The sequence below is a fragment of the Lycorma delicatula genome, chromosome 12 (assembly GCF_047948215.1).
Source record: "Lycorma delicatula isolate Av1 chromosome 12, ASM4794821v1, whole genome shotgun sequence".
Classification (NCBI taxonomy): Eukaryota; Metazoa; Arthropoda; class Insecta; order Hemiptera; family Fulgoridae; genus Lycorma; species Lycorma delicatula.
Genome location: NC_134466.1, coordinates 39,063,694 through 39,082,379, shown reverse-complemented (window position 1 = coordinate 39,082,379; position 18,686 = coordinate 39,063,694). Strand labels below are relative to the sequence as shown.

Sequence of the window (18,686 nt, the reverse complement as noted above, 5' to 3'; positions counted from 1 at the left end):
CAAACATTCTGATACTGTAAAATTTACAAGTTCACCCCTGGTTTTAATACTATTTTATCTTTAAAATTTGTTATATTTGTATATAGAGCATGTATATGAGTGTTTTTTGTTTTTTTTTGTATATTATTGTACATTTATTACAATAATGTACTACTTAGCATTATTTTGTTAAGTGTGTCAACTGAAAAGCCGTTTGTTAAATAATATAATAAATTAAAAAATTTAATACACATTACTTTTACAATTATGACTATATCTCATTATAAAAAATATACTTACAGTGGCATAACTATTTAGATTAATAACATACAATCCAAAAGGTTTTATTTGTAATGGTTTATTAGTTCTTGTCAACATTATTAGTAATGATTTTTTGAACCATTCAGGTTTATTAATCCAAGAACATTCATAAAGTGTATTCCTTAAATTCTCATCCTGAATGCAAAGAAAAAAAAAGTTATTAACGTTCAGTTCGAAGTGTCCAGAAAGTAACTTAGGTTTGGGCCTAGCGTGGAGGTGGCTGGGGATACAGCCGCCATCTTGGCATCAAAACGTTTCTACACTCAGTATGCATAAAGCTGTCTTAGCGAATGGACTGTGAATTTTTTACTTTGTTCATTGCAAATTATTGAAATGTGCGCTTCAATAGAAAATCCCACGATTTGTGAGGTGCATTCAGAGATTAGGTTTTTACTGCCAAAAAACCTCAAACCAACTGAAATTCATCGTATGGATATGGAATAATGAGTGAAGGTGGATTGAGGCAGTGATACATTCAGTTTAAAAATGGGTGCACCAATGTTCACGATGAGGACTGCAGTGGTTGGCCTAGCCTTGAAACTGATGAACTGAAAATGAAATCAACAATAAAATTTGCAAAAATCGCTGCATTACAATTATAAAACTCTCACTTCATTTCCCCCAAATTTCACAAAGTTTACTGCATGAAATTGTATCGGGGAAGCTTGGTTATCAAACGTTTTGTGCAAGGTGACTGCCAAAAATCTAAGGTGGCAGATTTCTACAGAGAAGGAATTGAAAAGCTTATGCATAGTTATCATAAGTGCCTCAATTTAAATGGCAACTATGTAGAAAAATAGTTTTAAGATTGTCCCTTTCAAATGTATATAATAAATTTTTTTTTTTATTTGGTTGGTTTTTTACTTCAAAACATAACTTATTTTCTGGACAGTCCTTGTATATGGGAAAATAGGCATAATTATGATCCATATAAATTTATGGAAGTACTAGATTATTCTAATAATTATTATAAGACTTTTAAAAAAATTCCATACATATAATAATAATAAATTAATAAATGAACAAGTAAAGTTCAATGATAATATTTTGTATAAGCAGATAATGAAAAATAACAATTAAGTAGGCTAAACTGATTCCACAGTTTACAGAGCTCATAACAATTGAGAAACTATTACAATACTAACGTAGTCACTTTGACTTAAACTTTAACTTTTGACGAATAGTAAAATGATGATCAATTGTTTAATATATATAATTTAGGTACTTACGATTAACGCCACCGCAGCTACAGCTTTATTTAAAATTGAGTATTTATTTTATTGAGTCGCTTTATAAATTTTAAGATACGACTATTTATATTTTATAAATATAATTTAACCAAACTTAACCTACGCTCGCTAACCTTGACTAATTAACAACGTATTTATTTAATACATTCAGTAATTATTGTTACTTAAATAATAATAAATAATTACAATAATTACTAAATTTATTAAATAAATACTCAAAAAATTACGGTGTTAATTAGTCAAGGGCTCCTGGAATAGACTAAATACCTGTAGAATTACTGCGCAGTGCAGGTGAGGAAGCGATTGATAGATTATACAAACTGGTATGTAATATTTATGAAAAAGGGGAATTTCCGTCAGACTTCAAAAAAAGTGTTATAGTCATGATACCAAAGAAAGCAGGGGCAGATAAATGTGAAGAATACAGAACAATTAGTTTAACTAGTCATGCATCAAAAATCTTAACTAGAATTCTATACAAAAGAATTAAGAGGAGAGTGGAAGAAGTGTTAGGAGAAGACCAATTTGGTTTCAGGAAAAGTATAGGGACAACGGAAGCAATTTTAGGCCTCAGATTAATAGTAGAAGGAAGATTAAAGAAAAATAAACCAACATACTTGGCGTTTATAGACCTAGAAAAGGCATTCGATAACGTAGACTGGAATAAAATGTTCAGCATTTTAAAAAAATTAGGGTTAAAATACAGAGATAGAAGAACAATTGCTAACATGTACAGAAACCAAACGGCAACAGTAATAATTGAAGAACATAAGAAAGAAGCCGTAATAAGAAAGGGAGTCCGACAAGGATGTTCCCTATCTTCGTTACTTTTTAATCTTTACATGGAACTAGCAGTTAATGAAGTTAAAGAACAATTTAGATTCGGAGTAAAAGTACAAGGTGAAAAGATAAAGATGCTACAATTTGCTGATGATTTAGTAATTCTAGCTGAGAGTAAAAAGGATTTAGAAGAAACAATGAACGGCATAGATGAAGTCCTACGCAAGAACTATTGCATGAAAATAAACAAGAACAAAACAAAAGTAATGAAATGTAGTAGAAATAACAAAGATGGACCACTGAATGTGAAAATAGGAGGAGAAAAGATTATGGAGGTAGAAGAATTTTGTTATTTGGGAAGTAGAATTACTAAAGATGGACGAAGCAGGAGCGATATAAAATGCCGAATAGCACAAGCGAAATGAGCCTTCAGTAAGAAATATAGCTTGTTTACATCAAAAATTAATTTAAATGTCAGGAAAAGATTTTTGAAAGTATATGTTTGGAGTGTCGCTTTATATGGAAGTGAAACTTGGACAATTGGAGTATCTGAGAAGAAAAGATTAGAAGCTTTTGATATGTGGTGCTATAAGAGAATGTTAAAAATCAGATGGGTGGATAAAGTGACAAATGAAGAGGTATTGCGGCAAATAGATGAAGAAAGAAGCATTTGGGAAAATATAGTTAAAAGAAGAGACAGACTTATATGCCACATAGGAATAGTCGCTTTAATATTGGAAGGACAAGTAGAAGGAAAAAATTGTGTAGGCAGGCCACGTTTGGAATATGTAAAACAAATTGTTAGGGATGTAGGATGTAGAGGGTATACTGAAATGAAATGACTAGCACTAGATAGGGAATCTTGGAGAGCTGCATCAAACCAGTCAAATGACTGAAGACAAAAAAAAAAAATTAGTCAAGGTTAGCGAGCGAAGCAAACGTAGGTTAAGTTTGGTTAAATTATATTTATAAAATGAAGAGACTGTTTTGAATCTATGTTAAACTCTATATCAGCCCATTTTCCACCGAAATCCGTATGACTACTTTGTTTTTAAATAAAGCTGTAGCTGCGGTGGCGTTAATACGTAAGTACCATAATTTAATTATAGTAGTTTTATAATTTTAATCATAATTATATTCCTCTTGAAGATGGCAGAGTAGCCAATAGCACTCGAGAAAATTAAACTGGAATTCGGTAAGCTGTATTTTAAAATTATATATAATAAAATTAACAACTTAATTGCTCCTGTAAGTTTGGCATAATTACCTCATTAATAAGATTTTGACTTATTGATGAAAATATGTATGTAAATACTGAAACGATTAAGATTCTAAGAAAACAGACACATTTAACAGTACATAATATACATCTTAAAGAAATGACCTTGGAAATTTTAATAACCTTTTTTTTTCTAAAGAAAACCTACTTTCTTCGAAGATTTATTATTTGTATATTTGAAGACCCCCCTAAAGCAAATTGATAATAATGACATATATTTAATTATCTTTCCTTTCAATAAACTACCTTCACATAGTGTCCTAAACATTCATTTATGAAAAATGTTAATATTGACTTGAAACAGAGAAAACCTAATCTAACAAATAATGAATTTTTAAATATTTTCAAGTAATATTTACTTTTTTCAAACTCTCACATGAGCAACAATTTTTCATATATTTATTCTAACAACATTATAACCACTTTTTGTCCAAAACGCTATTCTAATCAGTATTCATGTTTTGTTTACGAACTTATATCCCAACCCAGGTTTCCTGATTAAAATGATTTCTATATTTTAGTACTTACCATTTATCAGGACCCATACTGAGAAATGAAATCACTCCATTCTTCTACATATCCATTTGTGATTGGTTAGGAGAATATTAGATTCCGGTATTGACCACAGTAGGCGTAAATCATCACTGCATGATCTATATCTATTTATTCATTTACAAAAGATAATAGCCACAAGCTGTACTTTATTCCCGTTTTGTTTTATATTTTAAACAGCTTACCATAAATTCCAAACATGCGACCTGCATTCTCTGAAAAAATTTAATATGTAAGAAATTTTTACTTAAGTAACATTAACAAATTTCTAGACATGGAAGGATGATTAATATTTTGTTAATTAAGAAATTTTATTAGAAATCTACGCTAAATGAAGCTAATTTTTAAATATACTTGAAAATCATTTTAGTTAGGTTGTGTATTGATTTAAAAAAAAAAATTGACAAAGCTGGCTTGGCTTACTGCTCTGAGTCAGTTAAATGATATGGTATATTGTAATCTATGAGCTGATCTCTGCAAATATTCTATGACGAATGAAAACACAGAGTAAAAAATTGTTGACATGAAAAATTATTCAAAATATTATGAAAAGGAAAATAAATTCCTTTACATTAAACTAGATTTGTTATATTTGATTATTAAGATGTTGTATTGGAGGTAATAGCATTAATAAAATTATTAAATTATGCTTTGGTTGTAGAATTATATGTTTTTCAAATAAATGGAAGTTACTCGGGGTTAAATCGTATGGTATAACAGATAAAAATATTCGTTTTAAATTTTCCTAGCAAACAATGTGTAACAAGTATAGATGTACGCTATCAGATCTATATAATGAAATTATTATAAAATTTTTTTCATTTATCACATTAATTCGATTCGAAAAACAAGTTGTGTATGAATTTCAGTTGGTATCATATTTGTAAAACAAATCACTGTCCAGATTTCACAGGACATTCATTGTCATCAATGTCTCATCATCCATTATCTTATTCGTTTTAAAACTATAACACATATATTAATAAATGAGCAAATGAAGGTATATTAATAAGTAGGACATTTTTGTAGAGTCAACAATCAATTGACCTTAAATCCTGAAATTTGTCAGCTTCTACAAGAGATAAATTACTGAATAATCTTTATTTTCAAGATTATTTATTAATTATGCAAAAAATAAAATAAATATCCATTAATTTTTAAAGTTACTCCACAATGGCAAAAAGTAGCATAATCATTACAAAATGTAACTAAGGCAGGGTGGAATTTCTTTAATAATGCATCATCAACATATATGTATTTTTTACAAATTTTTTATTTAATTTTTTCATTTTATTGGTGAACAATTAGTGAAGTTATTAGTGGTTGAAAAATCTCAAACAACAAAATGGCACACTGTAAGTAAGCAAGTATTGTAATTTTACAAAACATTTGAATGTTATGATTGGGTACAAGATTCTAGTTTGTTATCAGTGAATATGAATTGCCAACAATAATATTAGATGTATCGTCTTTTAAAACCAATTAATATTATTAAATTAGGTTTTTTAAATATTATTGCAGCGATGAAATATCATCTTTATTGTGAAAAAAGTTCAATCTAATCACACATTTATTAAATAACCTCTTAACATCTTATTTAGATTTGCTAAAATACAATTATATAATCCCATGGTGATGATTTAAATAATTATCACATGACAATCATAATGGTGTTCTCAAAAATATTTGAAAGGCATTTTGAGACAAGTAATATTCTGACTCCACTTCAAATTTGGCAGAATAACCTCTGCCAATTAAGAGATTGTTAAAAGTATTTCTTGTGAACTTGGCAGATTGTAGAATATTACCGAAGGGTTTTGTGATCTGTTAAAAGCATTTAACGGTCATTCACGGAAATCTTTTAACAAATTTTCCTTTTGCTGTATTATAGCTGACTGGGCTGTTATATCTAATGTTAAGTAAAGATATAATTTTCTAAATTATAAATCCCCCTTTTATTTGTGATACTTTAATTTAATTATTTATTAACGTTCGGTTTGGTGATAAGTTAAATACACTTTATAATATTTTCCAATTTCAGAATGATATTTTTATGTTTTCTTCTTATGTTGTGTTATTTTACATTACAGTTATGGTATGACAATTTTGTGCGATTTGGACATTATGGGAAAACATTCACACCCCCAAGAAGGATTGTCAGAGCTACAAACAAAATTAGATTTACGTATTTATTTGTCTTTAATATTCTCTTTATTTTTTAAGACTCATTTATTATAACAACTTACCAGATAGCAGAATTTTACTCATGTGTATACTGTAATATATGGTAAATAAATAATATATAGAACTCTGATGATTAATTTTTAACAAGTTGACAGCTACACCCAAAACAGCAATACTTGATAACACTGTTATAATATTATTTCCCCACAATTTTTTTTCCAATTTATACACTTTGTAAATAAAATTTTTATTCTATCTTAATTTTTAAATAAGTTTAAAAAAAAAAAATGGTGAGACATAAATTTGAGTCACACAGCGAGTAAACACGTAAGTGAGTAAGACACAAATTGCTGCCTCAAAAAAAGATAAATTCACTGAATGAGACATAAATGAAGATCTTATTATTATAAAATAATGTTTTCTTTATAAGGATGGAAAAAATAACTATTTCAGTAATTTGAAATAATGAAATCCAAGAATGCAGATTTCTGATTCACAATGCACATGGAAAAATTTTACATTTAATTCTTTTTGTCTTTAAAATTTTATTTTAATAAAATGATAATATAATTCAAAAGGAATTTTGACGTGGAAAAAATGAAATATTTGTTCTAATGAAAGTAGCAGTTTTTAAAAATATTTAAAAGTCTTTTTATCTATAATTATTTATGTAATAGTTATGAGAAAAAAAAATAATCTAGGCACAAATGCATAGCACATACCAGAGACACTTGCTCTTAACTTGTTTGTTGACTTAAATAAAAAAATTATTTGATAAATCAAATTTATCTTCTGAAAATCAGCTGATATTATTTTATAACAATAATTTTTGGGAAATAATTTAGTAACATTTAAAAGAGCCTATGCACAAAGTAAATAAACCATTGAAATATCTTGAGTTGCTTTATTATAGTGTGAAATATTTGTTCTAAAATATGAGACAAAAAATCCCCTTAGCAGTTGTAAATTACTATTACACTGAGATATTAAAATGGGTCCACAGCTCAGCTATATATATAACTAAGACCCAGAGCATTACATAAAATTTTATTTTCTGCATTTGTATTCAATGTGTATATATATATAAATATTAGCTGAACTATCTTTCAATTTAGGTAGTTTAAAATTTTTACTTATTCCTACATTGATTTTTTTTACAAACTATTTTCACATACTTTTTATGATATTATTATATTTATAAATTAATAAATATTATTATCAATTCTCTTTTGTTTTTACTTATTTTGTAATTTTGTAATACTATTTTCATCCTTGATTTTCTAAAATCCTAAAAATATCTTGGATACTTCCTTTTTTTATTTATATACTCACATACCAATTTATTTTTCATATGAATAGTACATAATTGTAAAAAAATAATAGCACTAAAATTAAATAAAATAATAGTATATAAAATTTAATAAAATATTTGTTTGTTATTTTTTAATTCAGGAAAAAACAAGGAAGGTTAAAAACAAAAGAAAACAAAATTGTTACAGAGTAAATTTATATTACATGAGATTTAATCAATTTTAATACACATGTTTTAATTAATGATATACAAGTTAATTTTGAAATATTATAGTTACCTTTTATCACATACACATTAACAATACATTTTATTTTTAAAGATTAATTAGTTAGTTATAAAGAATTAAGGGCACTTGCACGGTTCTATACATAGAATGTTAATTTTGTCTTATGTTTTGGTATAATTTTACAGAAAACCAGAAGAGATAATTTCACAGGATTTTGTTTACTTCTCAGGGGTTTTTTCAGTGCTATGGATTTGGTTTTTTATTTTAATCAATATTTTATACATTTTAAAATTTTGCAGTAATCAATTGCGATTTTCCTTATCTCGAAAGAGAAATAATTATTTTTAATATTTTGTAATGTGCTGTTTGAAAATCAGTTTCCACAGTGTTAAAGAGATCTGTTTTCTTTAAAAAAACACAAAAAAATTGTTCAAATATCTTTTCTAGCTGTTGAGAAAAGTGTACCTTAATATTAAAAAAGATTGAAAAAAAATATTTTTAGGAAATCAACTTCAAAGACTGTTCGGGGACTCGCCAGAGAATGAAGCATCAGTTCATAGCAGCACAGTTCATATCAATTACCACAAAAATCAACAAACTTTCACATTCATTAGAACCTACAAAACATAACATCTCTCTCTTTTCTGTTCAGCCTCCAGAACCACCGTGAAGTATTACTTCAAAGAATAAATGAGGATGATATGAATGAATGTAAATGAAGTGTGGTCTGTACAGTCTCAGGTCAAGCAATCCTGAGATGTGTGGTTAATATAAACCCAACCATCAAAGAATACCTAACGTAAACCTTTCTTTTTTTTTTAATCTCTGGGACCACCATTATGTATTGCTTCAGAGGATAAGATGAATGACAAATGTAGTGTGTGAAAATGCCACGCTTGACCGGGATTCGATCTTGGGTCCTCCAGATGAAAGGTCAAGATGCTACCATTCGCACCACGAAGGCCAGCAACCTGTACACCTAGTCTGAACAAACCTGTACAACTCAAAAGTAAACTTCATGTGAGCAGGATAGAAAATACAGCTACAAAAAATTAAAAAAAAAAAAAAAATTTAGTTGTCACAAAATAAATGACTAAATCATAAAATATATAATGTAAAACTATTTTGCAGAAAAATCTTCACTTGAATGTAATACATTAAATATCAAATTAAACAGAAGAGAATTTAAAAATGAAAAAAATAAATTTTTTCTTAAATTTATTTCATGCAACTGCCCTTAATAATTTAATTAATTATATACATATTTATAAGATCTTAATAAGTTAAAATATGTGTAAGCTGCATTCATCATCTGGAAAAAAAAATTATTAAAAAAAAGGAATAAGATTAATTTATAAAATAAATTTACAGAATAATTTTTTTTAATTGATAAGGAAAAGTTGATGTTTGGTTGTCATTATATTTGAAGGTGAAAATATAATCTTTACTTCTAACTATTATTTTTACAGATAGGAAGTTTATTTCCTTCCTAAAAACAAGAATATCACATAGATTTTTTCAACTTTTTACTGTATAAATATTGTAAAATTATAGCTTAATTTTAGAACTCTTTTCTTGATAAAAATAATCAACTAGTATTTATTTACTTGTTGAATTAATTGTTCTTTTTAATTACTTATTATTTTGTTTTTTGTAGTTTCAGTGCTATAAATAATTAATGAAAACCGAATAGACTGTATAATTTTTGTTATGAGAAAATTACGAGTATATTGGTGTCCATAATTATGAATTATGTGGATTGATATTTAGAAATTAAATATGTTAACTTATCCTTGTATTTACATTTATGAATATGCAATATTTGTTAAGAAGAATAGTCACTTATTTTTAAAAAATGAACAATATCTACCCATTTCAAACCAGACTATGTTAATATTTTCTTGTAAATCAAAACAATAATTTGGCTTACAAAAAGATGACTTAATTATCATTTTGTTGAAATTGTTAATAAATTACAAAACCATTTGAAAAATCTTACAATCAATTTATTTAAAATGCAATTAAAAGATTTTCTTTTACAGAAAAAATTTACTCTTTCCACAAATTTTTAAATAATATTATTTAAAACAAAAACCCTGCATCCCCTTCAATATGAACTCAAAAATAATTGTCAATGTTGCCTTATGGATTATTTTGTAGTAGTTTTTTGTATTTAATTTTTCTACCTTAACATTATTTCATATGTTTATACTTAATTAATTAATTTTGATTTTAATCATATCTATTTTTCTCAGAATTTTTTTTACATTTACAATTTATCTTATAATGTATCATTGTAAATAGATCAGAATAAAGAATTTCTTTATTTTTTATTTGATTATAAAAATAGAGTTTAGTCTTGTTCACTTAATTGGAATATCATGTTTGATATTATAACTAAATATAATTACTTCATTTAATTTTTTTTAATAATATTTTGTTCACTTTTTTATCTAACTTTTATTAAACATATAAGTTGATTTCAATAAATCACTGTATAATCTTCGAGATTAGAAAGTTTATATATTTTATTATGTACATTGGATTGATACGAACAAAATGCTTTAATAATTTTTTGTGAATATACAATATGTATAGCTCTGCCTCTCTGTGTGTGTGCATACATGCATGTGCACGTATATGCATTCAAGCAACTACAGATTTCTGTTGGTCACAGAAGATACATGTCATAGTTATAGAGAAAAGAACATGAATATCTTACAATCTATACCAGCACTTACAAGGATTTTTACAAAATTGTTTAGGTGTAATTATCATATACTTCTTCAAAGGAGAATCGTGTGAGACTTGTTGATAATAGCTCATGCCTAATAAGGTAAGGAAACTCCTTTAGCATTTTAATACATGTTAAAATATTCAACCTTTTGTTATCTTTTGTTTGTTAATTATGTTTTTTTTCAGAACTGACGTGTTTGTAAATTTTTTATTAATAAAGTATATCAAGATCTGAGTTTTTACAATATCTGTAAATGTAAACAAGAGTTTAATTTTAGACTTCACGCAAATAATGGGAAAATTAATCAAATATTGTTGCCAAGTTCTTTAATCCTATCATATATGAGAGCTAATTTAATAAAAAAGATTTCACACAGAGTAAAAAATTGACATGAAAAATTATTCAAAATATTATGAAAAGGAAAATAAATTCCTTTATATTAAACTTGATTTGTTGTATTTGATTATTAACGTATTGGAGGTAATAGCATAAACAAAATTATTAAATTATACTTTGGTTGTAGAATTATATGTTAGGTCTGTGTTTCTCTCTTCTGATGTTACTTAGAAAAATGTTTTAAACTAGAAATAAGTGTTTTGGTCTTTAACAACCTCATCTTTCTGAGGTCTATTCGCCCAGTCTTGTAGGCTATGGGTAGCTTTGAACAGACTGAGGTTAGAGCATGGCAGATATGCACTCACTAAACGACTGGGGTAGGCTGCTGACACCAATATGTGACTGGAGCTCCAAGGAAGATCATAAAACATATAAAAGAAAACTGCCCTCTCAAAGCATATGTGGGTAACCCAGAGGATTTCCTGATGGCAACTTTTGTGCGACTGAGTACATGAAAGTACTTGATGTAAGAATATAAAACTGTTGTTTTTATCTGGGGTACACTGCTGCCAGAATGCTAATCTGGTACTGCTTTTTGGGAGAAATAAAAAATTGTTCTTTTACATAAAATTTGTTTGAACTTAAGTCTGGCCTAAGTAAGTTTTATTTTAACATAAAGAATACAACCTAAATCATAAAAATCATACTACAAAAAGGATATCCATAGGAAATGTTGACAAAATAAATCGCCAAAAATTTAATTCATGAAAATTTTAAACATTTGTTATGAAAAAATTTTGCTTCTTATTAATATAAACATTGAAATACATGTGCATATTCATAACATTGACAGGTAGCCAATCACCTGTAGCTGCGGACTAAATTCCCTATGTTCTGCTATAATACAAAATCAAACATTCTGATACTGTAAAATTTACAAGTTCACCCCTGGTTTTAATACTATTTTATCTTTAAAATTTGTTATATTTGTATATAGAGCATGTATATGAGTGTTTTTTGTTTTTTTTTGTATATTATTGTACATTTATTACAATAATGTACTACTTAGCATTATTTTGTTAAGTGTGTCAACTGAAAAGCCGTTTGTTAAATAATATAATAAATTAAAAAATTTAATACACATTACTTTTACAATTATGACTATATCTCATTATAAAAAATATACTTACAGTGGCATAACTATTTAGATTAATAACATACAATCCAAAAGGTTTTATTTGTAATGGTTTATTAGTTCTTGTCAACATTATTAGTAATGATTTTTTGAACCATTCAGGTTTATTAATCCAAGAACATTCATAAAGTGTATTCCTTAAATTCTCATCCTGAATGCAAAGAAAAAAAAAGTTATTAACGTTCAGTTCGAAGTGTCCAGAAAGTAACTTAGGTTTGGGCCTAGCGTGGAGGTGGCTGGGGATACAGCCGCCATCTTGGCATCAAAACGTTTCTACACTCAGTATGCATAAAGCTGTCTTAGCGAATGGACTGTGAATTTTTTACTTTGTTCATTGCAAATTATTGAAATGTGCGCTTCAATAGAAAATCCCACGATTTGTGAGGTGCATTCAGAGATTAGGTTTTTACTGCCAAAAAACCTCAAACCAACTGAAATTCATCGTATGGATATGGAATAATGAGTGAAGGTGGATTGAGGCAGTGATACATTCAGTTTAAAAATGGGTGCACCAATGTTCACGATGAGGACTGCAGTGGTTGGCCTAGCCTTGAAACTGATGAACTGAAAATGAAATCAACAATAAAATTTGCAAAAATCGCTGCATTACAATTATAAAACTCTCACTTCATTTCCCCCAAATTTCACAAAGTTTACTGCATGAAATTGTATCGGGGAAGCTTGGTTATCAAACGTTTTGTGCAAGGTGACTGCCAAAAATCTAAGGTGGCAGATTTCTACAGAGAAGGAATTGAAAAGCTTATGCATAGTTATCATAAGTGCCTCAATTTAAATGGCAACTATGTAGAAAAATAGTTTTAAGATTGTCCCTTTCAAATGTATATAATAAATTTTTTTTTTTATTTGGTTGGTTTTTTACTTCAAAACATAACTTATTTTCTGGACAGTCCTTGTATATGGGAAAATAGGCATAATTATGATCCATATAAATTTATGGAAGTACTAGATTATTCTAATAATTATTATAAGACTTTTAAAAAAATTCCATACATATAATAATAATAAATTAATAAATGAACAAGTAAAGTTCAATGATAATATTTTGTATAAGCAGATAATGAAAAATAACAATTAAGTAGGCTAAACTGATTCCACAGTTTACAGAGCTCATAACAATTGAGAAACTATTACAATACTAACGTAGTCACTTTGACTTAAACTTTAACTTTTGACGAATAGTAAAATGATGATCAATTGTTTAATATATATAATTTAGGTACTTACGATTAACGCCACCGCAGCTACAGCTTTATTTAAAATTGAGTATTTATTTTATTGAGTCGCTTTATAAATTTTAAGATACGACTATTTATATTTTATAAATATAATTTAACCAAACTTAACCTACGCTCGCTAACCTTGACTAATTAACAACGTATTTATTTAATACATTCAGTAATTATTGTTACTTAAATAATAATAAATAATTACAATAATTACTAAATTTATTAAATAAATACTCAAAAAATTACGGTGTTAATTAGTCAAGGGCTCCTGGAATAGACTAAATACCTGTAGAATTACTGCGCAGTGCAGGTGAGGAAGCGATTGATAGATTATACAAACTGGTATGTAATATTTATGAAAAAGGGGAATTTCCGTCAGACTTCAAAAAAAGTGTTATAGTCATGATACCAAAGAAAGCAGGGGCAGATAAATGTGAAGAATACAGAACAATTAGTTTAACTAGTCATGCATCAAAAATCTTAACTAGAATTCTATACAAAAGAATTAAGAGGAGAGTGGAAGAAGTGTTAGGAGAAGACCAATTTGGTTTCAGGAAAAGTATAGGGACAACGGAAGCAATTTTAGGCCTCAGATTAATAGTAGAAGGAAGATTAAAGAAAAATAAACCAACATACTTGGCGTTTATAGACCTAGAAAAGGCATTCGATAACGTAGACTGGAATAAAATGTTCAGCATTTTAAAAAAATTAGGGTTAAAATACAGAGATAGAAGAACAATTGCTAACATGTACAGAAACCAAACGGCAACAGTAATAATTGAAGAACATAAGAAAGAAGCCGTAATAAGAAAGGGAGTCCGACAAGGATGTTCCCTATCTTCGTTACTTTTTAATCTTTACATGGAACTAGCAGTTAATGAAGTTAAAGAACAATTTAGATTCGGAGTAAAAGTACAAGGTGAAAAGATAAAGATGCTACAATTTGCTGATGATTTAGTAATTCTAGCTGAGAGTAAAAAGGATTTAGAAGAAACAATGAACGGCATAGATGAAGTCCTACGCAAGAACTATTGCATGAAAATAAACAAGAACAAAACAAAAGTAATGAAATGTAGTAGAAATAACAAAGATGGACCACTGAATGTGAAAATAGGAGGAGAAAAGATTATGGAGGTAGAAGAATTTTGTTATTTGGGAAGTAGAATTACTAAAGATGGACGAAGCAGGAGCGATATAAAATGCCGAATAGCACAAGCGAAATGAGCCTTCAGTAAGAAATATAGCTTGTTTACATCAAAAATTAATTTAAATGTCAGGAAAAGATTTTTGAAAGTATATGTTTGGAGTGTCGCTTTATATGGAAGTGAAACTTGGACAATTGGAGTATCTGAGAAGAAAAGATTAGAAGCTTTTGATATGTGGTGCTATAAGAGAATGTTAAAAATCAGATGGGTGGATAAAGTGACAAATGAAGAGGTATTGCGGCAAATAGATGAAGAAAGAAGCATTTGGGAAAATATAGTTAAAAGAAGAGACAGACTTATATGCCACATAGGAATAGTCGCTTTAATATTGGAAGGACAAGTAGAAGGAAAAAATTGTGTAGGCAGGCCACGTTTGGAATATGTAAAACAAATTGTTAGGGATGTAGGATGTAGAGGGTATACTGAAATGAAATGACTAGCACTAGATAGGGAATCTTGGAGAGCTGCATCAAACCAGTCAAATGACTGAAGACAAAAAAAAAAAATTAGTCAAGGTTAGCGAGCGAAGCAAACGTAGGTTAAGTTTGGTTAAATTATATTTATAAAATGAAGAGACTGTTTTGAATCTATGTTAAACTCTATATCAGCCCATTTTCCACCGAAATCCGTATGACTACTTTGTTTTTAAATAAAGCTGTAGCTGCGGTGGCGTTAATACGTAAGTACCATAATTTAATTATAGTAGTTTTATAATTTTAATCATAATTATATTCCTCTTGAAGATGGCAGAGTAGCCAATAGCACTCGAGAAAATTAAACTGGAATTCGGTAAGCTGTATTTTAAAATTATATATAATAAAATTAACAACTTAATTGCTCCTGTAAGTTTGGCATAATTACCTCATTAATAAGATTTTGACTTATTGATGAAAATATGTATGTAAATACTGAAACGATTAAGATTCTAAGAAAATCGCTAACTTTAGATAAAATAGTTTCATCCACCTATAAAAATAATTATACAATATTAAATCATAACAAAATTATTTCTCATATTGGTTATAATGCAATTCCAATATGGTGTGACTTAATGTTTCAGTCAGATGAACGACCTGGTAATCAGATAAAACACATCACACTATACTGTACAGTACAGTATATCACACATTACTGTACATTATTGCTCATTTTACAGTTCTTATATCCAATCTCTAAAGTTTTATATAAAAAGCTTTCCTAAAACTTTATTAATCACATAATCTATATTTTTAAGTTGGAAAAATTTGTTTAATTGACAGTTTTATCTACGTTTTTAAATGTTTAAAGCCATCAAAAATCTGTGAAATGAGAATTTTAATATATGACAGTTACATTCTGTATGATGAGCCAAGTTTCAGTATAGAATACATGCATAAATAAAATGATTAAAATTCATATGACAAGCAGAATGTAGATGCTTCAATCATTAGGTTTATTATACAGCCTCTGTACAGGTAGTAGAGTACATAGCTAGGTTATAAACGATCCTTGCTCCTCCACAATAGATTAAAGATGCATAAGTACTATTTTTAGTACAAATTTTGTGGAAAATTCATTTCAGACTTACAGAACTTAAAATGGCAAAAATAAAAATAACCAATGAAGAGAAAAGAATATCTCCCAAATGAGGAGTTTAAGCTTAAGAACAAAATCCCAGATACTAGTTAATTTTGAAGCCTCCTGCAACTGGCAGGCTCCTACCTCTAACAGCTAAATGGGAATAATAAATTACAGATTAACAGTTTTTTGTGGAATACCTTAAATATACTCTGCACAGGCTTTGCATCTTTTTTATTAAGTAATCATCTGAGAACTAATTCAAGCTTTCTACTGAAGTACTTTTCCACCCATCAGGGGAGCGCTGGTGTCAAAATGCTGTTCCATTTTTTTGGGAGAAATAAAAAAATTGTCCTTTCACATAAAATTTGTTTTAAATTAAAGTCTGAGCTACATTTTATTTTAACATTGTGTATTTATTATTTTACTGAGATTAATCTATTTAAGATTCATATTACTCCTCAGTACTGCTAAAATATATTTTAATCTCTATTAATATAAACCTCCTAGAACAGAATATTGAGATAAGGCACATCTTACCTTAATTTTACCAAGAAAGTATTCCCTCACTTCACTTTCATCTTTATTGATACGTTATTAACAAATTAAGAGATGATAAAAATATAACCTGAATTATAAAAATCATACTGCATGAAAATGTTCCTTCTTTTGGATATCAGTAGGCAAACAGCAACAAAATAAGTCATTAAAAATGTAATTTATGAAAAAAGTTAAATATTTGACATGAAATAACTTTTGTTTCTTATCAATGTAAACATTGAAATGAATGTGCATTTTTCATAACATTATCGTGTGGTCAGCTGCCTGTGGCTGTGTGCCACCCATCCCATAAATTTTACTATTAACTAAACTGTAATACAAACTGTTTAACCACACTATACTACTGCTGGTCCATTCCTCAAGAAATGTTTTGATAAATCATTATGCTAATTTTTTTTTCTTGGGTTTTTGTTATATATTCTTTTTTTTGAGTATTCTGGGAAAGGTTATGTGGTTGTTTTAAGTTTTTATAAGGAAATTTTCAATTATTATGAGAAATTTGATATGTTACAGTTTAAGTGTAAGGATAGTATAACGTAATACAGAAAGAAATTCATTTTACAAAATCAGAAATTATTGAGGAAATTTAGATATAAGGTAAATTATAACTGAATAATATCAAAATACAGGATATGATAGCTGCTAATTATAATCATCATGTTGAAAGCATAACACTACAAAACGAATGTAAAGAATTATCAAATTAGTAAGATAAACTTTTTAAAAAAATAAATTTGAGTTTAAAAACTTGTACTAACAGCCACAAAATAATTCTTTTAAATTCTTAAGTATTGGCAGCACATAAGAAATAAACAACTATCAACACTTAACTAATACTTAATTTTGTACAGACTACAAAAATTCAAATAATGTTATGTTTTTTAGTTTCTACTACAGTTTTTTAAAGTCATCCATATTTGACTTACAACCCCTAGAATTCTGGGTGAAACAATCGTCATTTACCAGAAACGTTATATCGCATATATGATTTATCCTAGAAACCAAATTCATTAAGTAAAATAAACAGAAAGTTTTGCTGTGATCTGTAGAGGTAGTTTTTGTTTGTCAGTTTTCACTGTCAGAAAAAATGTTTTGGCGAAAATTAAAAAAATGATAACGTTTCCTTGATATTATATTTTTTAGTTAATTTCATGTAAATTATTTTAATATAGCCTCTCTACAAATCACAGCAATAACTTCTGCAAAATTAAAAAAAAAATAATCATCGAAATATCAGGCATACATTAGTTGTAATGTTTCTTATGTTTTAAAAACCTGGAAAAAAGTTTTCAGAAAATGTAAACAATTTTTTGTTCATAATTTCAATTTTTGTTTTTCGTTTTAGTACCCTTAATTTTTTTTTTGAAGCACGTTGTTTTGTTGGTTCCATATTATAATTTACTCTATACACTAATAAATTAATCAAATAAAAATTACAACATATATAAACAAAAAAAAAAGAAGAATTTGTACCTGTAACCAATACATAACCTATCACATGTGAACAATATTTTAAAAGCGGCATCTTATTTATCCCAAATAACTGCACAATGTGAAATAAAAACAATAGTAATTAATAATAAAATGAAAATAACTTAGTCACAAATCCAAAACACCGAAAAATCCTAAAGTATTTGTCGAAATATTGCATACTAAACAAACATTCACAAGAGAACTTAACTACTCAAAGAATAGTGCTATCATCTAGTGGAAAAAAATTGTACTAAAAAAACCCGGTGGGCTTGGTTCTGACCAGAGTAAAATAATCATCCCTACCACACGATTATAGTCGCGCAAGCGAACAATGGTTTTATTTTGTTCCCAGCCGCTCATTCTGCGGCGCTGAAGTATGCTTCAATATTGAACACTTTTTTTTTTTTTTTTTTTTTTTTTTTTAACCTCCGAGTCCACAGTTAAGCATTACTTCAGAGGATGAGATGAATGATTTGTAGCGTGTGTGAAAAT

General features: G+C 27.8%; 1 protein-coding gene across 10 annotated transcripts in view; it reads right to left on the bottom strand.

Moving 5' to 3' along the window:
- Positions 1-18,415, bottom strand: part of LOC142333095 (odorant receptor 10-like) — a 53,268-nt gene extending 34,853 nt beyond the window's left edge. For 7 of the 10 annotated variants that reach the window (XM_075379942.1, XM_075379939.1, XM_075379943.1 and 4 more), the window contains exons 1-5: positions 18,195-18,415; positions 15,465-15,569; positions 12,147-12,302; positions 4,138-4,376; positions 280-435 (exon numbers count right to left, since the gene is read on the bottom strand). In XM_075379942.1, coding sequence (XP_075236057.1) covers positions 4,311-4,376; positions 12,147-12,302; positions 15,465-15,569; positions 18,195-18,209 — 342 coding nt within the window. In that variant the 5' untranslated portion in view covers positions 18,210-18,415 and the 3' untranslated portion in view covers positions 280-435; positions 4,138-4,310. Of the gene's footprint in view, positions 1-279; positions 436-4,137; positions 4,377-7,850; positions 9,196-10,496; positions 10,868-12,146; positions 12,303-15,464; positions 15,570-18,194 lie in introns of those variants that run through there. The other 3 variants (XM_075379948.1, XM_075379949.1, XM_075379950.1) reach the window with 3 other exon arrangements.
- Between the last annotated feature and the right edge of the window lie 271 nt (positions 18,416-18,686).